Source organism: Natator depressus, chromosome 4 (assembly GCF_965152275.1).
Source record: "Natator depressus isolate rNatDep1 chromosome 4, rNatDep2.hap1, whole genome shotgun sequence".
Classification (NCBI taxonomy): domain Eukaryota; kingdom Metazoa; phylum Chordata; order Testudines; family Cheloniidae; genus Natator; species Natator depressus.
In genome coordinates, this window is record NC_134237.1 from 74,086,158 (window position 1) to 74,108,305 (window position 22,148).

The window sequence follows — 22,148 nt, forward strand, 5'->3', positions numbered from 1 at the left end:
GATGAAAACAAATGTAAATGTATCATAATTTCTCATGCATCAGAAAGTCTCTGGAATTTTTTTCATAAGCTCTCGTCACTACTAGTAAAGTCTGTCCAACTTGAAGTCCTATTCCTAAACTCTTAGGACTAGAATTGGGACCCAGTGCTTGCTCCCAGTTCAGGCATTAAACTTATGACACTTTTATCTCTAAAAAGGCTTTTCAGATTACTTTAATGGTGTTTTAATATTTTTTTTAGTTTAAATTTAATCTCTCTCTGAGCCCTAGACTCATGGTAACCTAGGTACCTGGCTTTACAGGCAGAGGGATACAAGAATTAGACCCATTAAAACTTTTAAAACTTCACTAAAACATTCCCAAAATAGCCTTTCTGTAATACATATGGCATATAGTAAATGAATGATGGTATAGTGATGAACAAAGGTTTTATCAGCGTTCTTTTAGGATGATGCAGATCATTTGTTAGTTTGCCACATATGAGTAATGCAACCACTTCTAACTCATGGCAGTAAAACCTCCATATGACACCATCATGTGTTCTTTATTTATGACATCTCTGCAATTTTTCATATGCTTCTTCAGTTTTATACAGATATCCTCTCCACACATGTGGTATGTGTGTGCTCTGTATGTGTATAAGTATGTTGTGCTTTGTGGATATATAACTGATACAGGTCTCATCTTGATACACTTAACTGCACTAATAGTTCTTATTCGAAAGACTGTAGTGTGTGTCTAACCTGATAGACTCTGAAAATGTTTACCTTTGAACTGACTAATAAATTCATACCATATCCTTTGCAGGTTTCATTTTAATATCTCTAGCACATTATTGTAATCTGTTTCTTTTTTTTTAATTATTTCAGCCTCCAGGAGGCAGTAAAAATTTGTGGGACCTCGTTGCTGTAATAAAAGGACAGGACGATAGCTTGCTTCCACAAAACTACTGCAAAGGAATTATGCATATGAAACATCTGGTTAGATTTAGAATGGTAAGTAAAGTATGCAGACTATGTGAAACTTGTACATCAGTAGTTTTATTTTTTAGTTATAAAAATATGAAAATCCACTGCTTTACAAAGCTGAACACTTACAATGAAAAGCAGTCACATTTTAGAAAAAAGGTACACATTTCTTCTTTTTGCAAAAGTTCAGATATGAGGATAAAGCTCATGGACACAAGTGAAACATGGATTATTGACAGAGGCATTGGATCACATCTCCAGTACGGCTCTTCTTTCCTTGTGGACTCTCATGGGGCGCTGCCCTCCAGCATACCCCTTCATGGCCCTGCAGATGCTTTGCATGCAGCACCCCCTTGGGTTCTTTCAATCAGTTACCCAGACTAGATTAATTCAAAACATGTACCCCCTTCATGGGGTCTGATTTACTAAATCTTTCTAGAAAGTGTAACTCACTTTTGATAGTCATCTCATTTCACCCCACGCTCAGTCTGTATAAGAGTCCTGGTCAGCTCCCTGCCCCTGTTCAGGAGACCTCTTGGGCCCCCTTCCTGGAGTTGGGGTAGCACTTCACATCATCGCTTTCTCAAAATAGGAGTCCCCAGCTTTCCTTCTGGGACAGGTCAATGAAACAGTCACCCTGTTTCTCTTTAAGCCAGGAGCCACACCCCTCCTCCTGGACCTGGGTAATTCAGATAATTATTACTTCTCTTCTTAAGATAGGAGTTTCCAGTTCTCCTCTCTGGAGCTGGGTTGTAATTTAGCCAACCAGAGGCATTAGCCTCCTTCTCCTTTAGCTGGCCTCTTTTCCTCAGTTAACTCTCAGGCTCAGAGGGTTCAGCATCCAAACTTCTTCTGCTAGTGTCTGCTCTGCAATGACAGAGGAGGCAGTATTTAAGCTGGTCCATTTCCCTCACCTCATCCCCAGTTGGTTGGGTGAGAGGGGAGCCTTGTCCTGCCCTCTCTGCAAGGCTCTTGGCCAGTGCGCATAAAGACACAGTGATTGGATTGCCCCAAAAACCCCAATTATTTCCAGGACCGTTTCCTTTCTTTCGATATCTCTTAGGTCTTTTTATATACATCTGACCTTTCAAAATCTTGAAGGGCCATGTTACATGATGGGGATGGACTGACCCCTAGGTACCTTATTCTTTAGGGGCAGACTACCCTGTCACAAGGATGTATTGCACTGCCTTTGGTCCTTATCTTTAAGACCTTTCAACAGCTTAGCCCCTGTTAGGTTCTTGTATTTTATCACATTATCTCCCGCTCTTGGCTCTACCAATGATGCATAGCCCATTTGTCCACTTCTCCCACAACTAACCACACACTTCCTTTCATGCTATTCTTACTCATGGAACAACCTTCTCATTCCCCACCCACCCCAAAGGCAGTCTGTAAATTTGATACTTTGATTTCCTTCAAATCCCACTTAGGATCCAGTTCTACGATGATGCCTAAGGGAAACTGCCAGTAGGGGTGTCCAATTGTTTGTTAAATCCACTTACTGTGTCTGGATTATGGGGCAGGAACCATCTTTTACTTTGTTTGTGCAGCACCCAGCACAATGGGATCCTCGCCATGACTGAGACATCTAGTTGCTACTGCTACTGTAATACAAATTTCTCCCATCTCCCATTTTTTCCTTTTTTCTTTTGTAAAAAGCTGTTATTTCTGCCTTGTCCTGGACTCCGCCTGTCTCTCTTCTCACACATTAATAGGAACAACAGGAGTAAACGAAAGCAAAGGTTTGAACACACAGCTACTCTGTTGATTTAGTTGCTATGCAAAGGAGAACTCATGATAAACATTTTACTTGCAGTTCTCTGTACTGTTCTGCCCTGTATTAGAAGCACCTGTGATTACCCCTTATGTTGAGTGGTAAAATGCTAGATTATGGTCTGTTAAAAACAGAGAGAGCGTTTCAAAACAATGGAAAAATGAAAACATTCTAGCAGCCTGCGCTGTGGAGTCAGACTACTAACTCTTGTTATTATGCACTTTGATGTTCAATGTGTCAGATAACTTGATTATGTAACCATGATGTTTATAATTCAGCACACATCTTACTCTGATAATATGTTACTGAAAAAGCAAAAGCAAACAGAAAATCTCTTTGTCTTCATAATATCCCTCAGGATCAAACTTCCATAATTACATTTGAATTAGGCACATTCAAATCACAGCTTTCGAAAAAAAGACAAAAAATTGAGAGTAGGGCTTGAAACCTCCACTAACATGGCATGTAGTAAGGTTTTTTTCTGTGCAAATGCCATCAAATTCTGCAAAACTCTAAACCTTCCCCTAAATTCTTTAAAAAATCCAGCCCTTATGGTTGTGTAGATATACTCAGTTCACATTTTCAGGATTAACTCATCCTCAGTATTGGTCTCCTAAGTCTGCAGACAATGCGCTCTAACACCTATGCTGTTTGCTGTTAGGTTTCCTTAAACTACTGCAAAGTAAAATCTGTCTAGAGTGTTGTTGCTTTTTTCACTGCTGCTATTTCAGAATATTGTAGAGAACAATGAAACTGGCAAGAGTTAGGTCAGTTTTATTCTGTTGCTTCTTGAGAAAACTGTAGATGCAGGCAATGGAACTGTTCTCTGAAAGGGTCTCTTTCAGGTCATTAATCAGTGTTAAATAACGTATGGCCAAGAACTGATCCCTGCATTACCCACTTCTGTAAAGGTCTGATTCAATCTCCATCTTCAGTAGGTGGTGCTGTGAAGTCATGAATGCAAAAATTGTCACACGTGCAGCTATGACTGGGAGATAGTTGAGGTAAAATTAGAGCCCTTTACATGGGAGGAGGGTTAGAAAAATTCACTTTTGCCTTATTTCTCTTACTTAGTTAAGACAATGTGATTTTTGTATTTTACCTCTATATAAATAAATTCTCTTGTATACAGTTAGCACATGGGAAAATGCCTCTTCTCCTTTTATTAGTCATAACTGAAATCTTTACCTCCATTATGGTTAAAAATATAAATAGTCATGGAGGGAATGGGACATGGCAGGTTATGAGGATTCAAGGGCAGAAACAAAACCCACCTACATAATCCTACCCTCACTTAGATTCAGCTCCATATTCCCATCAGAACTAAGGGCCTTAGTTACCATCACCACTCACCCTCCCCCCATGTGTGTGTTTACACAAAATGTGTGTTTAATGAGTTTTCAAAAAAATACAAGGTAATGATTTTTATGGGGTGGCATATGGGTATGTATAAGATATCAACAAGTTCTAAGAATGGAATTAAATGAAAATATATATAATCCAAACAAATATGAATCAGGATAATGGAATGAAAGAAATATATGAATACAACTAATTAGCCATAATGCAATGGGTGTAGCAATGTAATAGTTCAACGTAATCTCTTCAATGTTTAAGGTCTTTAGTTAAAAAGCTGTTGTTTAGCTTCTCAAATGGCACTTTTAATATTACCTTTAAAATGTTTGATTTTAATACTTATTTGTCTTAGCAATAATTGTATTAATCAGAAAAAAAATAAGCATAGTGCTTTTTTTCTTTACCAGTCCAAAGCCCAAGAACTAACAACAGTAAAAATGTCCAAATTTGGAGGAGGTATTGGTGCACCTAGCAAGGAGGAAAGGCTAAAGGAAGCTGCGGAAATACACTTAAGATTAGGACAAATTCAGAGATACTGTGAACTTATGGTGGAGCTTGGAGAGGTAAAGTACCAAACCAACTAATGAAGAACTAAATACAGTATAAAAGTCTAGTAAATACTACCTCTGCATGAGAGAAAACAAAAGAGTTATAAATCTAGCAAAGATTGATCTTCCTACAATTTTGATGTTTTTAACATATACCATGAAACTTGGCTAAAGTAAACACACAAGGGGTTAACAAAATTGGTTGCTCAGAACAGATGACTTTTAACTGAAGTACAAACTAAAATGGTATATTTTCGGGTTTTTGTGTCATAGCATCAGTGAAGACTAAACCATGGTTATTTGTTCTCTGTTAAAATGCTGTTGCTATATCTAAGGTTGGCACTTTGTGATAGCATTTCAGGTATTCCTTACCTATTGTGTCATTTTTGCATTTAATGAAACAGTCACTTAGTTTCAGTAACTAGTAAGAAATACATCTGCTTAAAACAAAGCTAATTGTGTGTGTGTGTGTGTGTGTGTATTCCAATGCTGATCTTGCAGAGAAAACTTTGCAAACAATAAAGAGAATATTGGATAAATAAATAAACTAACAGAAATAAATAAATTATAAAAACAGTTTGTTTGCATTTCAACATTATGATGATGGGTGCAATAATAGATTTGTTTAAAATAACTCCTAAAACAATCTTATTGAGGAATAATGTACACAACACCCCGTGAATTGTGACACTCTTTATGGTCCATAAGACTGACACAGAATTTAAAGCGTTTTTATGTTCTGAAAAAATAACTCTGTAAATCTGGCCCCAAAAGATGGCAAACATGGAACCGAACATGACATTTTAAACAGGGGTATTTAGGCTCTAACAAAGCACATAGGTACCTAACTAGATTTACAAAAGCCCTAACTCACTTAAGTGGGATCTGCAGAAGTGCCTATCTGTATATTTAAGAACGTACCTCAATACCTTTTTAAATCTGGGCATTAGTTACATTCATTCTGGAGTATCCAATTTACAAGTAAAAAGTAGCACAGAATTTTTTGTTCTTTTTTTACCTCATGACAATTTTATTTTTAATGGAAAAGACATGTAATTGATTGAAACTATTTCTAAACGTAAAATTTTCATGTATAACGTTGTATTTCAGTGGGACAAAGCACTCTCAGTTGCACCAGGTGTATCTATGAAATACTGGAAGAAGCTAATGCAAAGGTAAGGCTAAAACACATTGCTCAATTGTAACTTATAATATGCATAAAATAAAGGACCAAGACAAATATAAATAATCAATACTAGTAAAGTAAACTGTATCTGGCATCTTTTTCAACATTCCAGTGATGTTGCTTTTATTGTTCGTTAAAATTTGTGATGGAATGAGCGAGGATTTCAATAGGGATTCCAGAGAGAGAGAGAGAGAGCTTGGAACATTTTAAAACAATATTATTCAGTAAGTTTAAGGGTTGGGTGTAGAATCGGAGATGAGGCTTGAAATCTTTTCATGTGGTGTCTTCATGGGAGAATCTTGTATAGCTTGTAAAGATATGTCTACACAGCCTGGGACAGCGAGCTTCCAAGCCTGTGTTGACAGACTTGGCTTCGTGCTCCCATTGCTAAAAATAGCTGTGTAGATACAGCAGTTTGGGTTGGAGCTCAGGTTCTAAAGCCTAGAGCAGGGGCGGGGAGGTGCTTCACAGCCTGAGCTCCAGCCATAGCCACAACTTCAAAGTGCTGTTTACACAGCAGTTTTTAGCAATGATCCCAAAACTGTTGACCAGGCTGGGAGGCTCGCTGCCATGAGCTATGTAGACATACCCAACGTGTCTTGGAGTCTGGAAAGGCAGATGGGTACATCTACTGCTAAATATACCACTGGTGTGCTATAAATATATTTAACACCAAATAAAACTAAACAGCCAGGTCATTTTTAATTTCATTTAGGAGAGCTGACCAGTTAATTCAGGAGGAAAATGATGATGTCATCCCATACTGCATAGCTACTGGTGATGTGGAGAAACTAGTCACTTTTTTTACTTCAAGAGGGCAACTTAAAGAGGCTCTGCTTGTTGCACAGGTATTATTGCTGACACGGCTATTGGTCCATATTTATCATGAGCTAATGCATCATTTCTCAAACTGGGGGTTCCAACCCAAAAAGGGGTCACAAGCTATTGTAAGGGGGTCACAAGATAAAAAAAATATTTTCGGGAGGAGAGCAAGCTGGGGGAGGAGAGGGGTACAGCAGTGGCTACTCTCTGACCACCCAGCTCTGAAGATAGCGCCACCACCAGCACAGAAGTAAAGATGGCAGTATCACGAGTATGCTCCTAGGGGTATGTACAGTAATTTACGATCACTTTTGGGGCGGGGCTGGAGGTCATCCCAGCCTGAAGTATTTTCAGAGGCGGGTCCAGCAAAAAAAGTTTGAGAACCCCTGAGCTAGTGAGTAAATACTTTTGGAGAGGGGGTTAATTTAGTGATTCGTTGCTGACCTTTCCGCATTAAATCTGAGATGAAGAGTATATTTAATAGGTCAGACACATGCACTTCTGTTAAATGGCCAAAAATCCCAACCCCACATGTCACTCATGTATTCAGCTGGCCAACTCTGACTTGGAAACCATGAAAGGGGTCTCATACTTGGAGATTTTATACCTCATTCTGTTACATGGAAGTAATTGACAAAACTGCCATTGATTTTAATGGGTACAGGATTGGGCCACTGTTAGGATGATTCTGCGCTGTTCTAAATGCTATCCTATCTTTCAGAGGATCTTCACAACAAATAGTTTGATTAATGTAAATACAAAAAAAAAAAAAGCAGGATAGTGAATGTATTCAATGAAACTATGCAGCCAAGTGCTAAAAATGTGCTCCTAAAATTCAGAATATTGCAGAAAATGTACAGTTTTAAATACCTGACTTTGTTAATGTGTTCAGTGTGACTTTTAGGCCAGCTTTGAAAATATTTGTTCCCCATTTTTGCCATCTTTGTGCCACCCCAAATTCGTATTTGAGCTCATGGTGCAGAAGGGATATAGGATCATGTCTGTAAGATGATGTTTAGAAGACAGAATATTTTACCTGTTTTTTCCACTGAATGTCAACTCTCTCTTGCTTTATTCATTGCAAGTGGTTTCCATTGATTTTAAAGAGCTTACATGCATAAATAAGTAAGTAAGATGGCCCTAAGGTTTTATCTTGGGCCTGACTACCCTAGAATGCTTTTGTGGTCTTAGCTTAAATCATTGTGAACTATTGATGCATGTTTTGTTTTGTTTTTTAAATCCCATGTGTTCACATTGCTTTTGTTCACTAGTTATTATACTCTGAGGAAAAAGCTTAGATGTATACTTATGCACAGCCTAATTATTTTCCTTGAACCTTAAAGCAATACAGCTAGGATTGATCTTTTTAGTTGTTTGGCACTGGGAAACATCACCATGATGCTTTTGCTGTAGTTCATAGCATTGTTGGCCTTTCTTGTTTCGAAGGCTTAATCAAATAACAGTTTTAAGCAATAAAATCACTAAAGGCTATATTGAGCATTTTGATTCAGCCGTGACTGTGTAGTGGCATATAGCTGCATTGCCCCAGGTGGAGTCCAGGAGGAATTGTCACTGAGTCCTGGGCTGCTCCTGTCTTACTCCAGGTGGGAAGTAATTTTCTGCAGCCCTGAATTTTCACAGGCATCCATCTCTGCTGGCAGGCATATTGAGGAGCAGAGCCACGACTCTGCTTATTCTTCATTCTTTCCATTTGCTTCTAGAAAAGGGAGTATCTGTCATGTAGCCCCTGCTCTCCCACCATTTCCTTGGGCCTGAAATCTGGGAAGACCTACTTCAACTGCATTAGGGATGTGGGGGTGTCTTGCTTCCTCTTACGCCCCTGCATGGCTGAGAAGGTCCTGGGAACAGAGTTGTTCTAAACTAGTTTATTAGTTAGAATATTTCCTTTACAGCCCTCAGGTTTCAAAAGGGATTCTTTGTCAAATTATCTGGTTGAAAAAGTATTTTATGGTTGATGGATTAATTTGTTGGTTTCTAGGCAGCTTGTGAGGGAAATATGCAAATCTTACAGCTTTCAGCATCAAATGGATCTTCAAATCCTGATGGAAATTTGGAAGATTACAATGAGTGAGTCTACAGAGAAGTCACTTCTTTTTAAGTTTTTCAGTAAATTTTTTAGTGCAGAGTATAAAGCACAATTACTACACTGGAAGTCTTGGTACTTGGATTTGACACTAGAAGTGTGGAGTCTAGGAAACAGACATTTGTATGCTCCCATACTTAGTTAATGCAGAGTCTGCTCATAATTAACTGCTACTGCATTAACAGATCCCATCAGTGAATGTTAGCTCCTGGCTCCAAATAGATTTTTCCAGATAAATTAGGCTTGAAATGTTTATTATGACTACTTTTTAGACTTATTTAATACCAACAGAACTGTCTTAATTTTCATGATACTTAAAACTTTACTAAAATATGTTTTAGTAAGTATCGTCAGGTTAATGGCACATAACCCCTCCCCTGCTCCAGAAGGCAACACTGCATTTCTCCAAAGAGGAATATGCCACACAGTGGACACTATTGGCCAAATTTTCAAATAGTGAAGGCTGACAAGCTGTCACAGGGTCCACTCACTGCTGGTGGTGCCTGCTCCTAGCCATTCCGGAGAATCAGCTCTTTCCAGGTTTAAGGCCCCCTTCTGCCTGCTCGCTGCATGCTCCGCCGCTACTCTTTCTCATGTGTGGGTGTGCTAGACCAAACTCCCTCCTCCCAAGGAGTTAACTGCGCACTACCCTCAATAGTCCCAAATAACCTCCATTCACTGGAAAGTGACTACAGACTACTTCCCTGCACTCCTCTCTGCTATCAGCCCCCTGGCTTTATAGAAGCCCTACCTGTTCCTGCACAGGTGAGCTTCCCCTAATTAGGGCTTTCCTTTCAGCCTTAATTCTCCCAGTCTGCCACCTAATAGGTTAATTGATCTATCTGGCCTCCATTAACCCCTACAGGGAGAGTGTCGGGTGGACTCCCCATCAAACATGCCCACAGTAAAACCCGTGAACATACCCATGTTTGCACCTACACTGAAAAACATAAATCATGTAATATTTGCACAGCTGGGTATGTGCAAGTGCAAGCACAAGTATCTGCTTGTGCAGTTATCTGATTTTCATAGTCAGGTTTTTGAACAAGCAGATGGATGTTGAGGTAAATTTGAATGTACACAGTGAGTGAGCTTTTGAAAATGTAGTGCTATTGCTCCAATTCTGAGGACAAATGTACAGACATGTATTGATGTGCACATAGTAAAATCAGCATCCTGTAAATGCACAGGTGCTTATTCGTAGTAGTACTTAGTATTTGTTAGAGCTCTCAAGCGATTAAAAAAATTAATTGTGATTAATCATATCATTAAAAATATTAATCACGATTAATCACGCTGTTAAACAATAATAGAATACCATTTGTTTAAATATTTTTGGATGTTTTCTACATTTTCAAATGTATTGATTTCAATTACAACACAGAATACAAAGTGCACAGTGCTCACTTGATATTTATTTTTGGTTACAAATATTTGCACTGTAAAAATGATAAAAAAATAGTATTTTTCAATTCACTTAATACAAGTACAGTAGTGCAATCTCTTTTTCATAAAAGTTGAACTTACAAATGTGAAATTAGTATAAAAAAACTGCATTCAAAAATAAAACAATGTAAAACAGGAGACATACAGGTCTCCCCCAAGGAGTTCAGTCAAAAATGTAATTAACACATTTTTTTAACAAGCATCATCAGCATGGAAGCATGTCCTCTGGAATGGTGGCCAAATCGTGAAGGGACATATGATTGTTTAGCATATCTGGCACATAAATACTTTGCAATGCTGGCTACAAAAGTGCCATGCGAATGCCTGTTCTCACTTTCAGGTGACATTGTAAACGAGAAGCGGGCAGCATTATCTCCTGCAAATATAAACAAACTTGTTTGTCTGGGCGATTGGCTGAACAAGAAGTAGGACTGAGGTGGACTCACAGGCTCTAAAGTTTTACATTGTTTTGGTTTTGAGTGCAATTATGTAACAAAAAATCTACATTTGTAAGTTGCACTTTCACCATTAAGAGATTGCACTACAGTACTTGTATGAGGTGAATTGAAAAATACTATTTCTTTTGTTTCTCATTTTTACAGTGCAAATATTTGTAATAAAAAATAATATAAAGTGAGCGCTGGACATTTTGTATTCTGTGTTGTAGTAGAGATCAATATATTTGAAAAAGTAGAAAAACATCCAAAAATATTTAATACATTTCAATTGGTATTCTATTGTTTAATGGTGCGATTAAAGCTGCGATTAACCGCAATTCATTTTTTGAGTTAATTGCGTGAGTTAACTGTGATTAATTGATAGCCCTAGGATCTGTATAACTTTAGGAGCCCTAATCATGGACCAGGACCATGCTAGGTTCTGTACAAGCACAATACAAAAAGACGGTCTCAGCCCCAAGGAGCTTACAATATAATGGGAATAGACATTTGTGTTTCTAGTCCTCCACTTAGATGCAGTCAAAATTCAGGACCCAAAAAATAGCTGGGTCTGATTATGTTGCTGAAGTCTAGTGCTGTTGATACAATGAATAATCAGAATAGAGTGGGTCAGTAACTCCTCTGGTTTAGTTGTTAGTGTGCTCAACTGCATTCGGTTCCCTTACTTATAAAGATTGCAGGTGTTTTCGTTATTACCTTTAGAAGTGTTCTTGCAGAATTCCTGTTTTGTTGTTACAGACTTCTTCACAGGGTCAGTAAAGAATTGGCAGAGTGGTATTTCCAGGATGGCCGTGCGGTGCTTGCAGCGTGTTGCCATCTAGCTGTTGAGAATATTGAGGTAATATTTTTTCTTTATTCTGTACAAAGGAAAAGACCAGTAATAGGTTATTTTTTATATTGCCAGCTGTAGCATATTTTCAAAAACAGACTACATTTATGTAATTTTTAAAATATATTATTTGCATTTAGTATGACTTTTTATTCATTCACATTGATAGATTGAAATCCTGGTTCCATGAAAGTCAATGACAAAACTCCCATTGACTTCAGTGGGGCCAGGATATCACTTTTAGGCAAAGAGAGAAATTATTTTATGTAATATTATATGAATAAATATAAGTTCTAAATATAGGGAAATAGAAATATTAGTGTTTACTGTTTGTGTTGAATAGGGATCTTATTGTGCTACATGAAAACACACAGGAAAATACAAGACTTGCACTCTAAATAGGCAAGACAGGCAAACAGTAATAGACAACATGTACACAAAATGTTAAAAATACATTTCTTGTTGGTTAATTTATTTTTTAATTTACCTTACTTCGAACCATCACTATCATCTCTCTCTCACTCTGTCCCAGTGCTCCACCATTACTGTCCCATTGTGTCCTTTTTCCACTCTGGCCTCCCCACAGAGATATATTGCAAAATAGTGGGCGATGAGGAGAGAAAGCAGACAATCAGTTGGTGCCTATGTTACAGCATAACTAGAAGTGTTTAAAGGTCTTGTGGCCTCTCCTATCCTCTGCAGTCCTTGCTGGCACCTCAGTTGCTCTTTACCCCAAGGAGAGGGTGGGATGAGGATGGGGAAGCTCCTACCTCCACTCTGAAGTCTCCTGGACTCAGGAGCAGGGGGCAGCCTGGTTTCTCTCACCCCTGCAGTCTATGCTGGGAACTGAGAATCCTAGATTCCATTGAAACAATATTCATTTATATTTGTTTTCTAGACTGTTTGGCAGGACAAAGGATGATGTTAGAGTTTGGGCCAAAGGAAAGCAGTTCTGTTCATAAAAAGATCACAGATATGTGGTAGACAATTATTGAGTCCTCTCAGAAGCAGAACTTTTAAGTTTTAGTTTATGTAATTAATGCATGTTTTGTCACTCTGTAGAAAGCACAATCTCACAAATGAATGTAACATGCTAGTCACAGTGAATCCTAAAAAGTGCTTGTGTCACTTACTGATATGATTTTCTTATTGAGCAAGCTTGCCATGGCAAACCTGATTCGTGGAAATGAACTGGAGTTGGCAGTCAGTGTGGGTACTGTCTTAGGAGAAAGTGCAGCGCAAGCAACACATTATGCTCTAGAGTTACTAGCAAGAAAATGTATGACAGTAACAACATGGTAAGAATTTCTTACTCCAAAGAAGATTTTTTTTCTAACAAAACACAAAGTTGTTATAACTGACAGAAGTCCATAGGATGATATGAATAAAGCTATCATTTAGAATCCTCTGTAGTTCTATAAGACAGACGCAGACAGAAATGAGATACAAATTGAGATATCATTTAATATATACCAGGTCGAGATGGTGAGATCTGGAATATATAATGCAGAGAAATAGTATGCCAAATGAAATATAGGCCCTTATACTGAAGTCTTTATTCAGGCAAACCTATTAAAGGCAGTTAGTGTTTTGCTTAAGCAAGAATAGCAGTATCAGACCTGTAATGCATAAAGAACCCAAATGTTCCTCAATTCCTCATTAATCTCAGAAAACAGATGCATGCGTACATATTGTAAATAAGTAAGCAGGTGCAGTGTTTCCTCAATGATTACCAAACTCTTAACTTGTATTTGAACAGGTAAAGCTCCTTCACTTGCCCCAAATCAGGTTATTAAAACTAATTTAATAAAAGTGAGTAAAAATAGTCACTTGGAGAAAGAAACTTAACAAAAGTCACTTGGAAGAAGTAAGGCCAAAAGTGATCCATAGGTGAAGAGTGAACAGCAGCTTAGATAAAAATTTGTGATATGGTATTTAAAAGGATTGCAAGGCATAAACACCCAGGAAGGAGAGGGGTAATTTAATATGGCACTGCAAATATAGCTAGGAGAGTTGAGAAGTTATTAAGATCCACAGAATTGCTGTTTGACTTCCTCTGGGAGAAGGAGGCCATGCCTTTGTGTCATCCAAGGAAGTTTCACAAGGTCCTGTATTACACTGTCCTCCATGCACTGGTTTTACTGTGGCAGGGTACAGTTTTGGCTTATCATTCTGTGATAGACAGCACAACATATAATGGGAGAAAAAGATGATGCCATGTGCAGGATCAGCTTTAGGCATGGTTTTAGGACTTGTATTTTGTTTAGAGAAATAGGAATTAATGTGGGACAGTCAATCTGTTTTTAAAAGGATCTAACAACTAAGTTTTCGTTTTGTTGTCAAAGTTGGTATTCGATCACCCAGTTAGAGATACACCAAGAGTAGCCTAGTTGACCTCATTTCCACAGGAGAGTAGGTCTAGTTTAATCAAAGAAACCGTTGCAGGAACATTGATTGCATAAAATGATTGGTTTATGGCTCTTGTCTTTACAATGGTTTGGCATGTCAGCACAGCAAAAATTTTGACAAAACTGTTCTGGCATGTCCACATACAACACATCTTACAATAGTAGTTGAATCCCTGCATTCTAAGGGCATGTCTACACTTACCTCCGGAGCAATCAATCCAGCAGGGGTCGATTTATCGCATCTAGTGAAGATGCGATAAATTGACCGCTGAGCGCTCTCCTGTCGACTCTGGTGCTCCACCGGAGCCAGAGGTGCAGGCAGAGTCGACGGGGGAGTGTAAGCAGTTGACTTACCGCAGTGAAGACACCGCGGTAAGTAGATCTAAGTACGTCGACTTCAGCTATGTTATTCATGTAGCTGAAGTTGTGTAACTTTGATCGATCTTCCCCCCACCCTTAGAGTAAACCAGGCCTGAGATTCCTGATTATTCTTATTCTGTAGGACACACCATCATTTTGGGCACAGTTGCTTTTGTGTAACTTCTGAACAGGAAACACTGCAGATAGAATTAGGAAGATAGATGAAATGGTACAATTGTAACACTTTGTAACTTTCCCATGCACACTTAGGAGTTGTCTACACAAACAATTAGACTACTAAAAGCTGAGTCTCTGAATCTATTCTGTACTCGCCTGCTGAGGTCTAACTGTATGTACCCTGATGATTCACATTAGCAGTTCATTAGAGCACTTTGATCTAGTCCGCTTTGAAATGGGACTAGCTGAAAGCACTCTAACAAACTCTTAATGCATGTCAGCAGGGTTCACAGGAGCAGTTAGACCACAGAAGGGTAGCAGGGTAGATTCACACCCCATGTTGCCACATCTAATTGTTCATATAGACAGGCCCTTAGAAGAAACCATTGCATTGAGCTAACGACCTCATCTCAGCTAATACAACCAACGCTTGTCAATATTACCGGGACAACAGTTGTGTATACATTATACAGTCTTTGTAAACTCAGTGTTCAGAATTACAGTTGTTGCACAAATTTTTAGACAGAGATTGCTGCAACACAGTTCACCACCCCTTTCAGATACTTCAAAATAGCAATAGTAAATACCTATGCTATACCTATATCTCATTATAGTGAGAAGCAGAAATCCTGGCTTCTCTAACATATATGGTACTCCCTTTACCATTAGAAATCTTTACTTTTCCATAACTCAGTCTAAATTTAGAAATACCCACTGTTCTTCTGAAGCACTCTTCTTTTGCTATAGTGCATTTCTCAGAATACTGGAAGATCCCTGATTAACTTATAATTCATAGATTCATAGATATTTAGGTCAGAAGGGACCATTATGATCATCTAGTCTGACCTCCTGCACAACGCAGGCCACAGAATAGGTTATTGATGGAACATTTTACTATACATTCGTCCAGTGGTATTCTCTCAAAAACGAATACAAAATATATTGGGAAAATTATTTTGAATGTTTGATAATGTCAGCTTAGTTTTGGTTTGTGCCCATCACCTCCTACCACTCCTAAAATGGCACTTCTTTCCCGTAGATGAATCCTAATAATATTTATTTATTGAAAGCTTAACTCCTACTTCACTGGCCTTAGCTGCACTATTTTTGCTAGATCCTGAATTTCTTTTCAAGATTGGTTCTTGAAAAACATTTCAGGTAACACAGTTTTGGATGACAGAGACCTTTGTTTTAAACAGTTGTTTTCAATGTACGGTCTCAACTGACTTCTACCAAGTTTTTTAAAAACAGTTTTTCCCTGCTTAGGCCAGCACATGCCAGCAAAACTATGTTATGGAAATAGTTTTTTAGGAACTGATCCTGAAAGCCATTTCAGGATTCCACAAAGATTGCATTCTGGATATGGCTTCTGTATATCTTGGAAAATTAGCTGTTATATGTTGAATGACACAAGCTGATATTCCAAATAGCTTGTTGATTCAATTTTGCAGCGGGGGTTAGAATCAAGCCATTGGTGTAATTTGCTGCTGCTGTTTCACAAAGCCAAATTTATCTGGTTGTTGGAATGGTTGTGCTGTTTGTTCATTAATTTGTCCCCTATTTAGTAAACAAAAACTTTTTTTTTTTTTTGCTCATTACTGTTTCAATATCTTCCTTTTAGCTTTCCATCTCTTGGATACAGGTACTTTGTTGTTTCTAAAGAGAGAGATTCTAAAAAAATCCATTGAAGCTCTATGATTTTGGCATAGGCTAAAAATAACCTTAAAGTATAAGTTTCTTTGTTTTTTTCTAATGTTGATAAAATATGTATATAAATGTTTTGTAAAATGGTAGATGGGTGGAAGTTGTTTGCAAAGCAACAATTCACTAACATTTTCAAGTGACCACATAACTCTGCAAGTGAAGAGTAAACACACTAGAAGAATAAAAATATAGGGATTTGTATCACTCTGTCTCTCTGTTTTTAACTGAATGTACATTTAGGGTCATATCTTAAAGGTATTAGAACTATTCTAAATCAGGTAGAGCTGGAAAATGAAAACGCACCCCTCAATGGAAGGGAGTGATAAGAAAATGGCAGAATAATGACTAGGACATGCCAGCTTCCCTAGCCCCATCAAAGTATATAGTGCGAAAATTCAACAAGAAGACATTGCACCCCATTTGAGGAGCATTTGAACCTAAATGGTCCTTTTCTCCAATATGAGTGCAGGGAATGAAGGGCACCCTTGCTTCACCTCCGGGTGCATTATGCTTTTTGGCAGATGGTAACTGTCCTTATACAGACATATACTTGATGTTCTGTGGAAATGTGTATGTGTGGAGAACGGCCTCAATCTGCATTTGCTTGAGGCTAAATTGTGCATTTCCCCATATTTCCCAAAGGTGTCACTCCTGTTTCAGTTCCTGTGTATTCAATTCTGGCCTAATTAATGAATAATTACAGTTACTGGCAAAACAAATGTGGGGATCGTAGACTCAGGAACATCAGTCAGAGATAGCTCTGCTGATGAAGAGAGCTAAATTTCATGGCTAACAGCTCCATTCCGTGGGTAACAAGTGAAGTGTTGTTCAGACCTGGAGTAGTGCCTGTTTGGTGCTTGTAGTGGTGCAAGGAACAGGCACAGAAAACTGGGGAAAGAGCAGGAGCCAGGATAAGGAAGTATTGGGCACATAAAATAACGATTTAAAAATTTTGCTGTGTTAATTATTTCATAAATAAATATTCCCTATAAGCTATTTTATGTAAGATGAAGTAAAAATAATAGAGGGTGTATTTTCAGCAGTGAGATTCTTGTAAACGGCAAATCCATGTGCACTGGGCTGAAAATGTGTCCCTGTTTCGTGTTTTAAAATCCCATCTTGTAATTACAAGACACTTTTCAGTGAGCTTTAGTGCTGACTAATGTTGATTTCATGAAGTTCTGGGAGCTTTGCACCTTACCAACTTCCTGGAGTTGAACTAGGGCAAAAAGAGGCAGTACTCTCTTTATAAGCCTCATGTATCACACTAATAAGCTTACTGGACTGATCACCCTTTTCCATTTCCCTAGCAACAACACATATTTCTTCAGTGTAAGAGGAAAGGCGAGTATAAAGAAAACAGTCCTACCTCTGACACTGCATCTCCACCATTACATGTCATTGAGAGTAACTGCCACATTTTCTGTTTGCACAGGGACTTGGCAGCAGATCTTCTCATGATGATTCCCAATAATGAACTGCAGTTAGTAAAGCTATGTGCTTTCTATCCTGGATCCACAGCAGAGATAAATGACCTACATGAAAAGGTACATTTAAGGGGCTTTTATTAATTAAGAAAAAAACCTCATTTTACTATTCAAGTAAATGTTTGTATTGATTTGTTTCTTAATATGTAGATAGATTCATAACACTTAAGGGCAAATTCATTCCTAGCATGAATTTGGCCCGAATAATATGTTGTATTATCATCTCTCATATCCATTTTTGTTCTGTTTAATCTGCATAATACTTTTACCATCAGTTTATGCACAATAAGAAATGTGTATTTGGTTTCTGGTATGCTATAAAGGCAGTTTGATGTAGTGACCATCAGACTGGACTGGGACTCAGGAGACGTAGGTTCTATTCCCAGCTTTGCTGCTGGCCTGCTGGGTGACTGTGGGTAATTCACGTTCACTTCTCTGTGTCTGTTTCCACATTTATAAAATGAGAATAATGGGATTTTCCTTCTCTATTAAGCATTTGAAAATCTGCTGATGGTAAGAGCTTGGTGATGGCTGTTCTTATTATGTGTGCAGTAGCAGACTAAGGCCAACTCTATAAGAATCTGGATTCCCCCCAGTGCAGAATGTTTCCAATTGCTCATGGTCATAAGAGTCATCTGTAAATAGGGCTTATAGTCTCCTTCTCTCTGAAGTCATATTAAAGAATGCCTTCTTCCCCCACTACCCTGATCTCTGTGGTACTGCATCTGGTGCCCACTGGCTCCTTTGCCTGGCAGACTTCCTCTGCAGCCTGGAAGAGTCTGCTTCCTCTGACTACTTTACTTTTGACTCAAACTGCTCATCTAGTCACTTCTTAGACAACGGGTTTGTCAGAGAAAGACCTCACAAAGTTCTGAGACACTGAGGCTGACATTCACCAGGCATTTGGCATACTGACTCTACCAGTATGCATCCCTGTACAGGGGATCAAAGTGTACTCTCCTAGTGGTGAGTTACATGTCCGTGAAAAAATCTTTATTACGTTTAAATAAAGAGAATGATCTTTTCTTCATATCAGAGAAAATCTGTTTTTGTTATGCTTTATGGGAACTTCTGTAGTTTCTTGAACCTTACCATGTTCAAACAAAACTATTTATTTCTTGTGTAAAACCTTTGTTTTCTAGTGTAATCTACCAGGTGTAGAAGAATGTATGCAGCTAGCAGAGACTGCTCAGGCAAATGGAGACATATTTGAAACCATAAAATACTATTTGTTAAGTACAGAACCAGAAAAAGCTCTTCCTGTTGGCATTCAATATATTAAAGGTAGGCTCATGAATGGAAGAACCTGATCTCAATGTAGTCATTTGTTTGGCTTCTTTCTGCTTGGTATTTACCATTTTCATTTTTTGTTTGTATTTTTCAACAGAACAAATTAGTAGCTCAGATTGGACTTTGGATTCAGTGTGTCCCTTTCTTGATCTTCTAAGCTGTATACGCACTGAAAGATTAGTGCTGCATAAATGTAGTGAGTGAGTATGTTTCCCATGATGATAAAACTGAAGCTTCCCTCTTTTTTAAAGATTACTCTTTCTCCTTGTTTACAGTCATGTGTTCTGCTTCTTTCCTACGGCTAGCAATCACTTGGATATCTTTACAACATAGCTCTCAGCTTAGCCACCTGAATAAAAATAACAAATACAACCATATGATCTAATCCATCAGCCTTAACACGGGCAAACTTCCTTTGAGCCAATGGGTGTTTTGCAAATGTTGGGACTGAAGGTTAGGTCCTAAATTCAGATTCAGGCCAACCTATCTGCATCTGTAGTAGCAGAGCAGGATCTTGAAGGGACAAATGCAAGATCTTCTCTGGTTGAGTTTCACTGAATTGACAAAGGTGTTGGGAGACCTTCAGGCCACAACCTGTGCATTCCCTATTTTGGGTAGTTATCGAGAAGGTTGTGGTGAGACCACTATCACCATATCTAGCTTCCTCAGAACTCATTGACACTCTAGTCAAAATGGGTATAAACCTAGGTTTAGTACACAGGCTGCACTTCTTGCATTTAATTTTCCCTTTGTGGTAACAATGATCAGGTATTCTTGCTAAACTTCTAGATCTGTCAGCTGCCTTTCAAACTGCTGATCATGAAGTGTTGCTGACCCATCTTTGGTCTCAGGCAGGAATTGCTGGGGTGGAGGTTGCTTTTTCTTGCTGAGAAGACCCAAAGAGTTGTAATAGGCAATTATTTGTCAACTGTAAGGGCACTCTCTTGTTGGGTCCTGCAGGATTCCATCTTATTGCCCCTCTTGTATCAATGTGTATATTTGGTCTATTGAAGGAGTTAGTGAAGAGAAGCAGATGGTATTATTTTCAGGCTAATGACCTTAAAGTTTGTCTCCAACTCAAATGATCAAGCTGGAGCTGTTGAGACTAATGCAATGTACAGGTGAAACTGGGGAATGGAAGAGAGCAAGCTGGCTGAGGCTCAATCCAGACAAGACAGTTGAAGCTGGTAGGTTGAGAGAAACAACCCAAAGAGTTAGTGGAGATTTGATTTGCACCAAAGAGGAGGGTGTTCAGCTGCCATTGTTAAATAACTAGAGTCTGGCTAGACCAAAGATTGCATTTAGAAGTGACTGTCATGATCAAAAAGGTGTTTTACTATCTACGTCTGGCCAGATGAGTACGACATACTCTTTCAAATTCAGATATAGCTACTATCATTCATGCCTGTGTCACTACAAGGTTAGACTATCCCAGTGCAGTCTGTGGGGGATGCATCTTAAATTTAATAGGCAGCTGGAACTGGTGCAGAAGGTAGCTGTCTGGCTGACACCACAGCCTGAACTGCAGCCTGAGCCTGAACATCTACACTGCAATTTTATAGCCCTGCAGCCTGAGCCCTGTGAGTCCAAGTGAGCTGACCCAGGCAAGCCACTGGTGTTTTACTGTAGTGTAGACATACTCTAAAACAGTGTTTCTCAACCTTTTTGATACCAGGGACCATCTTGCTGCCTTTCTAAACTGTGTCAGGGAGATTTTAGGGACTGGTGCCACTCCACAGACTGACTGGTCATTGAGCAACGCTGGTCTAAAAGACCCTGATGGAACAAAGAAGGGGAGGTGTGAGATATCAAAGGCTGCCTGGTGGAGAGTCTCTGATAGAGACTCTGCAGCAAGCAGGCTGTTTCTCCTAACCCCAAGATTAATGAATTTATCAAAGCTTGTAAGGAAATGTTAAGAGTTAGGTAAGGGGAAATATACATATAGACCTTCGTTTTTACCCTTTGCTCTGCATAATGTGTACCTTTTGAGTGAATGAATATGTTATGCTTTCTTTCGAAGAAGCTGTTTTTGTCACTTTTAGTGACTGCTGTTGCAGGCTCCTGGAGGTAAAGAGTTTACAGGTGCCAAACCCAGTTGACCCTGTCATATTAATACTCTTGAGAAAGAGATGTTGCAACCTAGAGATCCAGTTCCAAAGTGACTGGAACACTGGATTCCACCCTGGAGACGGGTGCAGGGGAGCCAGGCCTGTCACAAAGGGATGCACCAAGAGGAACTAAAAGGGATCTAAAGTGCAACTTGCCCTGTAACCATGGCCCCTGCTTTTGAGGAGAGGACTGAAGTACTAACTAATATGTGGGGATGATATTGTTTGTATGTGGAGCTGCAGCCTACTGAAAGGAGTGAGCTGTCTGAAATTTTTACTTGTTTGTTATTTTAAACAACTGAAAATGCTCAGAGTCCATGTGTGGCGCCTTTTATTCTGAAGTATAAGAAAAAAATAAAAATCAGTAAATGGAATCAGTGTTTAGCAGATGAAATGTAGTTTACAGTTATCTGGTTTAGAACTTAAATGTAATCAACCAGGCAGCATACACATTCCCTACAGAAATACACAGATCAAGCAATATTTTAAATTATTTAGTAGAGTAATAGTCTGTTTAAAGTTTCTACAGATGATTGAAAACTCTGATTACTTTTGATCCTTTTCTGTTTTTAGAGTTCGGAATGAGCTGCTGATATTGTCTGGTTACATTGGTGCTTTACTTGCTATTAGAAGACAGTATGCTAGCATTGTACCTGCACTTTATGAATACACAAGGTAATATTAATTATTTACCTGCTTGCACTGCAGTAGCACCCAGAAGCCTTGGTCAGGATTATGGTACATAGTAAGAGAGCCCCTATCCCCAGAAGCTTATCAATCTAAAGTCCCATTCTTGCAATGAGCTCATATGGATTTACTCCTGTGCTCACACAGAGCTCTCTTGGCTTCTTGCATCGCACAGGCACAAGGGTCAGCCTGAAAGCAGAATTTGGGCCTCAGTCAAACTGTGTGAAAGAAAAGATTGTCCTGAAAGAAAAGATTGTTTTTATAAGTAGATAGATATTCTAGATCTTGTCCTTGCTTTATCATAAGTTATCAATTGTACTTTGTAATTTTATTTGACTGAAATTGATTTGAGAAATAATAACAGGATGAGATATTCTCTTTTATAATAGAAACAAGAAGCTAAGGAAAAATAGGTTAGTAATAACCTATTTGTGG

The 22,148-nt window shown here is 38.6% G+C and overlaps 1 protein-coding gene across 4 annotated transcripts in view; it reads left to right on the forward strand.

Moving 5' to 3' along the window:
* The window catches only part of WDR17 (WD repeat domain 17), a 124,370-nt gene that overhangs the window by 96,334 nt on the left and 5,888 nt on the right, over positions 1 to 22,148 (forward strand). For 3 of the 4 annotated variants that reach the window (XM_074951187.1, XM_074951186.1, XM_074951184.1), the window contains 12 exons: positions 868 to 993; positions 4,507 to 4,662; positions 5,758 to 5,822; positions 6,549 to 6,681; positions 8,655 to 8,743; positions 11,402 to 11,501; positions 12,651 to 12,790; positions 16,059 to 16,079; positions 17,577 to 17,688; positions 18,771 to 18,912; positions 19,016 to 19,118; positions 21,600 to 21,701. In XM_074951187.1, the coding sequence (XP_074807288.1) occupies positions 868 to 993; positions 4,507 to 4,662; positions 5,758 to 5,822; positions 6,549 to 6,681; positions 8,655 to 8,743; positions 11,402 to 11,501; positions 12,651 to 12,790; positions 16,059 to 16,079; positions 17,577 to 17,688; positions 18,771 to 18,912; positions 19,016 to 19,118; positions 21,600 to 21,701 (1,289 nt within the window). The remainder of the gene's footprint in view (positions 1 to 867; positions 994 to 4,506; positions 4,663 to 5,757; positions 5,823 to 6,548; positions 6,682 to 8,654; positions 8,744 to 11,401; positions 11,502 to 12,650; positions 12,791 to 16,058; positions 16,080 to 17,576; positions 17,689 to 18,770; positions 18,913 to 19,015; positions 19,119 to 21,599; positions 21,702 to 22,148) is intronic. The other variant, XM_074951185.1, reaches the window with a different exon arrangement.